The sequence below is a fragment of the Fragaria vesca genome, linkage group LG5 (genome assembly GCF_000184155.1).
Source record: "Fragaria vesca subsp. vesca linkage group LG5, FraVesHawaii_1.0, whole genome shotgun sequence".
Classification (NCBI taxonomy): Eukaryota; Viridiplantae; Streptophyta; class Magnoliopsida; order Rosales; family Rosaceae; genus Fragaria; species Fragaria vesca.
Window position 1 is genome coordinate 12,367,970 of NC_020495.1, and position 9,987 is coordinate 12,377,956.

At 37.8% G+C, this 9,987-nt stretch overlaps 1 protein-coding gene across 1 annotated transcript; it reads left to right on the top strand.

Annotated features, from left to right (window-relative positions):
* The first annotated feature begins 1,982 nt into the window (after positions 1-1,982).
* Positions 1,983-7,911, top strand: LOC101310419 (pyridoxine/pyridoxamine 5'-phosphate oxidase 1, chloroplastic-like). Its single transcript, XM_004299650.1, has 15 exons — positions 1,983-2,058; positions 2,138-2,326; positions 2,413-2,451; positions 2,751-2,918; positions 3,052-3,157; positions 3,737-3,763; positions 4,054-4,217; positions 4,360-4,602; positions 4,695-4,783; positions 5,061-5,111; positions 5,212-5,302; positions 6,129-6,233; positions 6,668-6,738; positions 6,868-6,963; positions 7,449-7,911. The coding sequence occupies exons 2-15, from the start codon at positions 2,225-2,227 to the stop codon at positions 7,513-7,515; spliced, it is 1,419 nt and encodes a 472-aa protein (XP_004299698.1). The 5' UTR covers positions 1,983-2,058; positions 2,138-2,224; the 3' UTR covers positions 7,516-7,911.
* Positions 7,912-9,987: the final 2,076 nt, after the last annotated feature.

Genomic DNA, 9,987 nt, shown 5'->3' on the forward strand with positions numbered 1-9,987 from the left:
CCCCTCCACCCCCTCTCTCTCCCAACCCGAATCCTTTTCAGAAACATCCGAACCCGACTCCGACCCATCTTCCCTCTCCCTCCCTCTCCACCACCTCGACGCCCTCTCCTCCAACCAAACCCCCTCCCAACTCTTCCACCTCCGCCTTCGTCACGACTCCCTCCGCTTCAACTCCCTCACCTCCCTCGCCTACAACCGCACCCGACCCGGCCCACCCTCCTCCGGGTTCAGCTCCTCCATCGTCTCCGGCCTCTCCCAAGGCAGCGGTGAGTACTTCACCCGCATCGACGTCGGCTCTCCCCCCAAATACCTCTACATGGTCCTCGACACCGGCTCCGACGTCGTCTGGCTCCAATGTGCCCCTTGTAAACGCTGCTACTCCCAAACCAACCCGGTTTTCGACCCGAGAAAATCCTCCTCCTGCTACTCCCAAACCGGGCCGGGTCGGGTGCGGTTGTAGGTGAGGGAGGTGAGGGAGTTGAAACGGAGGGAGTCACGGCGGAGGCTGAAGAGTTGGGAGGGGGTTTGGTTGGAGGAGAGGGCATCAAGGTGGTAGAGAGGGAGGGAGAGGGAAGATGGGTCGGAGTCGGGTTCAGATGTTTCTGAAAAGGATTCGGGTTGGGAGAGAGAGGGGGCGGAGGGGAGGGGGGGAGAGGAGGAGGGTGTGGTGGTCAAGGGGCGGCGGAGGAGAGGGAGAAGAGGAGAGTGAAAAAGAAGAGATGGGGGGTCTTCTTCTCCTCCATTTTGTTTGGGCGGTGGGGAAGTGGGGAGATGAGGGAGAAGAAGTGGGAGAGAGAGTGAGAGGCCGGAGACGATGGAGGAGCTGAAGCCGGTCATCTCAGCAACTTAACAGTCTTCTTTAACAGTCAATTGACGACAAGGGCAAATCAGTCGAGAATTCAAAATATAGGGGTATACCAGTTAAAAAAAAAAAGTGAGGGACAAAACTGATTTTAGGTATAAACTACAGGGTGTCACAAGTATTTACTCCAAGTTAAATTAAGATTACAACATTGAGAACAATTTTTAAAAAAATTTGTAACATGGTTGTACATTGTGTAACTACCAATACTAAAACAAGATTACAAACAAGACTCTACATTACTAAATGACTACAAGCATATAGTCACATTTGTAAATGTGGGTATCACATACGGATATGTATCGTATAAAGTCCTTTTATCTTATTGATGTGTGTTAAGCCCATACATTAGGTGAGCCCCAAGAGGCAACAACTCCAACTCCAAAGATGATAAATAAGCTACATATTGCAGCAATTCTTATATAGTAGGGATTGCAATGGACTCCAAATTCTTTGAATGACCTTAATTTTTATTTATTTTTTATGCTAAAAGACTGAAATTATAAAGAAAAACCCATGGAACAGCCTGCCCCAAAGAGGTCGAAGCTCAAAGCATGTCTAACAACAGCATGAAAAACATCATCCCAACATCACATATTGGTGTGGCTATGTCTTAAATTGGCAAGAGCATCAACATCAAAATTAGCTTCACGAAGAACATGATGAAAAGAAACTTGCTCAAAGTAGACGGCAATACTTTTCATGTCCTTCATGATCTAAATGAGCTTCCGAGAGAACTTAAACTTTTGAGTTAACACAATTGATGATGAGGGAAGAATCGCCCTCAACTATCACTTTCTTGAGCTCCTTCTCTTTGGCTTTGTGGAGGCTATCCCTAAGAACTATTGTGTCTACTACCGGGACATTTGTTTTCCCGCAATGATGTGTACTTTTTTATGTTTACATAAATAAATAAATAAAAAAACAGAGACCAGGAAAGAACGATCCCTTTGAATCTTTGAGGCAGAAACAAAACCCCCAACTTCCCGCACCTTCTTGAACCAGAGAAGCTTCACGATGCCAAAGAAACAAACTTTACTCTGTTTTGTCAAAACCCAATGTGGTCATCATCCTTACGCAGAACCTCAAATATGAAATGTCTCTTCATCTCAGCCCAACAATCACTCTCACCCTCTCCCAAACTCATTTGTAACCCTCACGTCACTCCTTCTCCTTCTCCTCCTCTCTTCTCCTCGGTAAGCTTCTCTCTCTTTCTCTATCTCAGTCTCTCCCTGTTTCCATTCTCACTCTAACCCACTACTCATATATTTCTAGGCTTCTTTTCTCCAACCAATCAAGAGCCCTGCAATTTGTGCGTTTGGTTCAAAGCCCAGAAGCTATTTCGTACGAGCACTTCACACCATGCAAAACCGAGAAGCCATTTCGTACCTGACGCAGAGCCAAGCTGCTGAGATCGATGAGATTCTCATGGGTCCTCTGGGTTTCAGTGTGGACCAGTTGATGGTTTGTTTTTTAAAGATTGGGTTTTTGTTAATGGAGGATTGTTGATAATGGGTTCGTTTCTGATTTGGGTTTTGCTTATTTTGTAGGAATTGGCTGGTTTGAGCGTGGCCACTTCAATAGCAGAGGTAAAGTTTTGTTTTTTTTTTTTTTTTTTTTTTTGTGGTTCTTGTTTTTGAGTTCATGATCGTGTGTTATGAACTATAATATGAGTATAATCATAACTTGCTCATAGTGTTTACGTACTTAGTTATCTGAACATGTGTTCGAATTTGAGTTGTAAATGGGGTGTGGTGGATATAGTATTCTGTTGAGGGATGAATGAGATTATGCTAATATACTAGGATTTGCGAGAATTTAGTAGGAATGAGGAACTGTACTTGGATGATATGATCATGTATGCTTGTGTTTCAATTTTATTTGGCAGGTCTATAAACCAAGCGAGTATAATCGTGTCCTCACGATTTGTGGCCCTGGAAACAATGGCGGTGATGGTCTTGTGGCTGCTCGTCACCTGCATCACTTTGGATATAAGCCATTTATCTGTTATCCAAAGCGTACTGCTAAGCCTCTTTATACTGGTCTGGTCACTCAAGTAAGGAATATAACTTAAACTTCAAGTTCTTGAGTGCTTTGTTTATTATATGCATATATATGGGGCTGGTTGATTTTCAGTGGAGGCCTATATATTTTGAATGATATTCTTATCCAGTGGAGTAATTATGCAGCTGGAATCACTGTCAGTCCCTTTCATATCTGTAGAAGATCTGCCTTTGGACTTGTCAAAGGACTTTGACATAGTTGTAGATGCAATGTTTGGGTTTTCATTCCATGGTAATTACTACTTCTCTTCATTTCTAGTTGATCTTTTCCTTTTTCCCATTCATATTGTTAAAGGACGTTGATACAAGTACTCTTATTCTTCTTGAAATGTGGTCCATGTGTATAAAGAATGTGAACATGAAAACCTATACATCACGTTTTTGTAGAATTTTTTAAACTACTGAACAATGGATGCATGAAATTTCTCCGGTATACTCATGCATCAGCATAAATTCTGCACTGTTATTTCTCCCATATACTGTGACTCTTTTCATAGCAAACCATCAACTTTCCCAGTTTGCCCAACTACGTAGGATTTCAGAACAGGCCTTTTAGTAAATCTAACTATATCATTCTATGGCCTTTGAGCCTGTTTGCCCAATTCTAATCCATTTTGATGTCATCAGTTTCATGTCATCTCATTTGCCTGTTTGCTTCATTGGTTGCGATAAATTTTAGGTCCTTTTGGATGTATGTACATTGGCCTTATTGAACAAAAAAAATATTGCTCCTCGGAACTCCCACTTCTTCAATTTTATTCTTGTACAGATGCATATGTTGCGATTATAACATAGTTAGAATGTAGTGCAGGAGGTGGTTCTGGAGTTCTTTACAGAGGTCAATACAATCTTCCTCATGTGAAGTTCATTGGACTTTTGTTGGTATCCTAGATTTTGTGGCAGACCTAGTCTTATATACATAATAGAATTAAGTTTTTCTTAGATAAGCACAAAGCCTTCGTAAAAATACAATTCAACAAATGACTTATAGATTTCTTGTCCCTTTATTATGCAGACCCTGGCACCTAATACTTGATACATCTCATCCACATTAGAGGTCTCCACTGTTGATTATTCTGATAGTTTTTTAAAAAGTTATATCTAACTCAATAATGTGGGATGCTTCAGGTGCTCCAAGGCCCCCTTTTGATAATCTGATACAAAAGCTTATTTGTATCAATCAATATGATCAGACACGCCAAAAGTCCTGTGTCGTTGTCTCCATAGATATCCCATCCGGGTGGCAGGTTGAAGGAGATGGTGGTCCGGAAGGCATTCAGCCCGACATGTTGGTATGTTCTTGAGGAACAGCTAAATGTGTGATTGATTACACATGATCTATATTTTTATTCTTGGTTTAAAGATATACCTAAGATAAATGTAATATGTAAATGTAATAAGCCATCTCATTGATGAAAACTTGGTACTTTCTAGGTTTCTCTGACTGCTCCAAAGTTGTGTGCGAAGAACTTTTGTGGTCCACACCATTTTCTGGGTGGTCGATTTGTCCCACCATCTATTGCTGATAAATTTAAGCTTCGTCTTCCCCCATATCCAGGCACTTCTATGTGTGTACGAATTGGAAAGCCTCCGCAAGTTGAAATTTCTGCTCTAAGAGAGAACTATATTTCTCCTGAGTTTCTTGAGGAACAGGTGGAGGCTGATCCCTTTGATCAGGTACGGATAAGTTAAACTACGTGCTGGTTTTGACTATGGTACATATAGTTGAAATCCAATCATATATTTGTAATCTCCAAATTTTCTTCTAGTTCCGCCAATGGTTTGACGATGTAGTGGCTGCTGGCTTAAGGGAACCAAACGCGATGGCCTTATCAACCGCTTGCAAGGATGGAAAACCGTAATTTCTGTTTCCTCTGTCTTTCTTGTTGTTTGTAAGTTATGCTTGGCAGACTCTTCAAATATGTTACACATTGACACCAAGGATTGTAGTCATTTAGTTTAACTCTCTGCAGTTTCACCTATGGAACATCATTTTCAGTTTAGATGTTATGATCATCATCATCATCATTAGTATTATCATTATAATTTTTTTTTGCTTAAATACATTTTTCCAATGTACATGGAACCTGTTGACCTCTTACTACTTTACTTGACATTATTTGTTTCTTCTACAGCTCATCACGAATGGTATTGCTGAAAGGATTTGATAAGAACGGTTTTGTCTGGTTAGTAGCGGTCTATTATTGCTGTGGCAGTTACATACATCAAGATTCTAACTTAGATGCCATTTATATTGTTAATTACATGCTATTGAATTTTATGCAGGTATACCAATTATGAAAGTCGAAAGGCACAGGAATTGTTTGAAAATCCTCATGCATCTCTTCTTTTCTATTGGGATGGTCTGAATCGTCAGGTAAACCATATTTTCTCTTTACGAGTAAATATTAGTATGTTTGGTCTATAGTATAGTGATGTACATAGGTTACACCTGCTAGTACCAGAAAACTGGATGACTAGATCATTGTTCACATCCCTTGTTAAAGTAGAATCAGACTTGCTTTCTAAATACTCAATGATAATCTGATGATTCAGAAACATTTATTTCGTACATAATTGATCAAAATAAGAATTTTGATTATTGACCTATTCTTCTATGAAAAATGATGGGATATTTACTATGTATAAATCCATTGGGCTTTCAATTGTTCATTGGAGAATTATATACCGCTAGTGATGTGTTGTACCAAGAGATGGGTATTAGTCTAGATTTGGGATAAGTAAATGGATGACATGAAATTTCCCTGCTTCCTAATGATTAGAAGCCATGGAATTCGAACGTAGTAAAAGTCAAATTGATAATTGGATTGAACTCATTGAAATGATATGTTTGCATGGTCATCAGACATGAGGTTTGTCATTGCGTTTGGTTACAAATTTTTCTTACCAGGTAAAACTCATATAGCATATGAAGTCATATATCGTGCCATCTATACCAACTTAAAACAGCACTGCCTTTCATTTTTATCTGGTGGTAGTGTTGCTTTCTTCCTTTTTTAACTGCAGTTTGTTAGAGCAAATGAAATTTGTTTTTGCAACGATCTATAAAACATGTGGCTAAGTATAGGATTTTGCGCCGGGCTTGCAGTTTAGATGTAACTTCTGTTCTGGAAAAAAACATGTAGATGTGTGATAATCTTGTATGTTGAAGACAATGTCTTAATAATATCTGTGATTTATAGGTGAGAGTGGAAGGATCTGTGCAGAAAGTTTCTGAGGAGGAATCTAACCAGTACTTCCATAGCCGCCCTCGAGGAAGTCAGATTGGAGCAATAGTTAGCAAGCAGGTCTGTTGTTACATAAATTTTGAAGGTGTGAAATATGATTTTTCTAGAATCTGTGGAAATATGATGTAATTAAACTGATATATTTGATCAATAAGAGAGATAGATAACCTGTTTGACCTTTCATTTGTTTACTTATTTTATGAAATAAATATTTAGGCAACTTGAATGTCAAATATACGAATAGTTATGTATTTGTTATTTCAACTTATCTGAGAAATTGTAAGGTATGAATGTGTAAATATAAAGCAAGGGTTACAATGTCAATGCTAAGAACAAGGTATAAGTGAGTGGGATGGTGGGTGAATGTAATGTTGTAGAAGCATCTACAGTTATCTTAATTCACCAGATTCACTATTATGTCATATTTTGTTCTACTTATTGATACTATTTATTTCCTCAAGGGAATTTGAATAACTTTTATTTCTTTCCTTCAGAGTACTATAGTTTCTGGAAGGCATGTTCTCTACAACCAATATAAAGAACTAGAGGAAAAATTCTCAGATGGGTAAAGCAGTTAGTGTATCTGGCTTTATTTAATCGTAATTTGTCCTTGATCAAATCCTCTACCTTCCTCTTAGCAACCGTGCAATAGAATGGAAATTTATGTAATTCAGTGCTTTGTTTCTGTCTGCAGAAGTTTAATTCCTAAACCTAAGAACTGGGGTGGATACAGACTTAAGCCAGAGATGTTTGAATTTTGGCAAGGTCAAAAATCTCGCTTGCACGACAGGTGGTTCCTATCCCATTTATAAAGGGTGATTGTTAAATCTTTTCTTTTGCTATATTATCTACTTATGTGGCTCATAATGGGATGAATGGAAAAGATCTGATTCTGTGACTTGGATACGCAACTTCATATAGTAAATATTTGGCCACTGCCTTGGGTATGAACTGTAACTCAGATATCACTTGGGTTTGGGTTTTTGTGGGTCGGACTAAAATTGGTTGAGGATTTGGGTCGACCATAGCAGTCCTTACTTATACTGTTATTTTAAAATTAGCATCCTAGCTGTGTATACAAACAGCAATAATAAAGAATAGATGTGTTTCTGAAAGGTTGCTTTTTCAGTGAGGTGGCTCATTTTTGTGATAGTCTTGAGTAAAAATCTAATTCGGCCAAAAAGAAAGCTCAAGAAATCTTATTAACATAATTTATGCAAAAGGAGATAATTGTTTATCATTAAGTCTTACTGTAGAATATATTTTTGGTAATAGGCTGCGATATTCTCCTCGGGAGATCAATGGACAACGAGTATGGAAAATTGAGCGATTGGCTCCTTGAATAAGTTCAGCACCTTCATTTTGAAGTTCAGCCTTCAGGTTATTATGTAATTCTTACTCATAGTTACTGGTCCTATTATTTTATATATTTTTCTCTCTGGCATGCATGTGTAATGTAATGGTAGGTAAAGTCATGATTATTTATTTTTGTGATGGGTTCTGAAAGTACAGTATAACAAACACTTGAGTATATCAAACACAAAACTGTGGTTGGGAGATGTAGCAGATTGCAGATGATCTGTTGCCACTTCTATTGCCCAATCATCCTTATTGGTCAATCTTCTTGCAATTTTAGTATAATACATTGCCAGAGAATGGAACATAGATACCAACTATACAAAAACTTGGTGAATTAGGTACTTGTCAATGGTGCAGACATTTTTTGTTTCTATTAGTAAAATCTGAAGTCTGTCAAGATTGTAATAGACAGTGTCCTTGTTAGTGTCAAAACTGCTACTCTTGCATTATTTACTAGTTAAGAAACTGCTCTCTTTTTTTTTGTCGTAAAAAACTGCTCAAATCCACTGCATTTCTTTCTTTTATAGTTTAGACAGAGATTCATTGATGAACTAATGTCATAGCTTCAGCTTAAGACCTGTTCTTTCATTACTTAGTTTGAACCGTTTACGTTGTTGTATCCTTGTATTAGACTTAGTTCTGCTTTGCATGAGCTCATAATGCTGAAAGTGTTCTCAACTGATACGGAAAGGATCTAAGGGTGCTTAGTTGCTGAAAATTACAGAGATGATAAGTAAAACTGGTTATAAACTCATAATACGTTGTAGTTTAATTGGTATTCAATCTTATTGTGAATATGACTGTTGCGTTACTCTTTTCTTATTATCCTTCATTGTCCAAAGTGATGGTCAAGAAGGTTCAAATGAGTTAATGAGGTAGCCATCGTTGAACACAGCCGCCTTCCTGCGAGTTTAGCTGCAGTTTTCTGTACTTGGGAGGTCAACATGCGACAGTGTCACATGTCAAATGGAAATTACTCTTTGATAGTGGATCATAAAGTTTCACTTTGGTTATTTCAATCTCATAATTGACCAACAAGAATTTGTCTTTTAGGTCACCAGAAGTAATGTTCTCATAATATGGGAGTCTGAATCTTTCTGACCTTCAATTAGTGCACAATAAAATATCAAAATTCATGTATAGGATCATTAAAAGTTTTAAACCAAAAGAAAGGAGAAATTCTTTTTGCTCTCTTCAGAATATTTAAAGCCATTCTTATTCTTAACTTTTAAGTTTTTTTTAATGCATGCTTCTTCTGAAATCTCAATAGCTCTGATAACCAAAATTACTTGTTTTGATCATGCTTTATTAAAGTTTGAGACTCATTCTGCAGACTTCTGTGGGTACATGGTAGTCTGAAATGGTAGACAATGGTTTTATGTGTATTAATTTTTAAGATATGTGACCAAAGTTTAGTTGAAAAGTAGAGAGAAACAATTGAACTAATTGAACTGGAGTCCTTCATCTTCAAAATTCTCCTGTGTCTATTTTTGTAGGTTTATTTAGTCCATCCTTCTCTCTCTCTCTATCTATAATATATATATATATATATGTATGACAAAGCTGATCAGGTGCGGATTTCCATTTTTACACCACTTTTTGATCGAATTTCCTCATCTCCACCCTCTAGTATCTAGATAATATTGTGTAGATCATCTCTGTAAAATTTCAGCCAATTTGGTGATCGTTAAGGCCCTCAAAATAGAAAAACAATGGACGGACTGAATTCTGTCCGGTTCATCATCTCCATTTGTTTTTCAATTTTGAGGGCCTTAACGATCACCAAATTGGCTGAAATTTTATAGAGATGATCTACACAATATTATCTAGATACTAGACGGTGGAGATGAGGAAATTCGATCGAAAAATGGTGCAAAAATGGAAATCCGCACCAAAACCATTGGTGCGGACGTCCGCACCTGATCAGGTCTGTATATGTATGTATATATCTCTGTGTGTGTGTATTGCTTAGATTTGTGGATATTATCCTAGTAGTATGATCATGGTTCATGACCAAACCTGGGGCTCCACCATGAAAACAAATACTGGCATTTCTTCTCAAGGATCTTTTGACCAGCTGAAACTGAAAGGTGACACTACTTTATTATTGAAAGGCCAATTCGATGCAGAGTGACCACACCACTCACTTTCTTTCTAGAGTTATGATTTTGTGGATTCCTTTTTCTTTTATTTTTTACTTGTTCTGTATATGTCGTATAAATGAAAGAGTGAGGAATTTAAACGGAGTGTGACTGTGCCATGTTGAACATCACCCATATCAGAATTCAGATAGATCCCAAAGAACTAGAGGTAGGAAAATATTAAGATTTCTACAATAAGAAATGAGAAGATTCCCTCCCTCTCTGTTTCATATCATGCATCTGAAAAGGTCTGGGCTTCTTATACTCATATTATCAAGTGGGTAAAGCTGTTTGATCAAACCCATTAGTTGAAA

Bases quoted from the DNA above. Each gene is read 5' to 3' on its own strand.
- LOC101310419 (XM_004299650.1), top strand. From the start codon at position 2,225: ATGCAAAACCGAGAAGCCATTTCGTACCTGACGCAGAGCCAAGCTGCT. The intron at 5,112-5,211 runs GTTAGTAGCGGT...AATTTTATGCAG, and splicing joins GATAAGAACGGTTTTGTCTG to GTATACCAATTATGAAAGTC. The intron at 6,234-6,667 runs GTCTGTTGTTAC...TCTTTCCTTCAG, and splicing joins GAGCAATAGTTAGCAAGCAG to AGTACTATAGTTTCTGGAAG.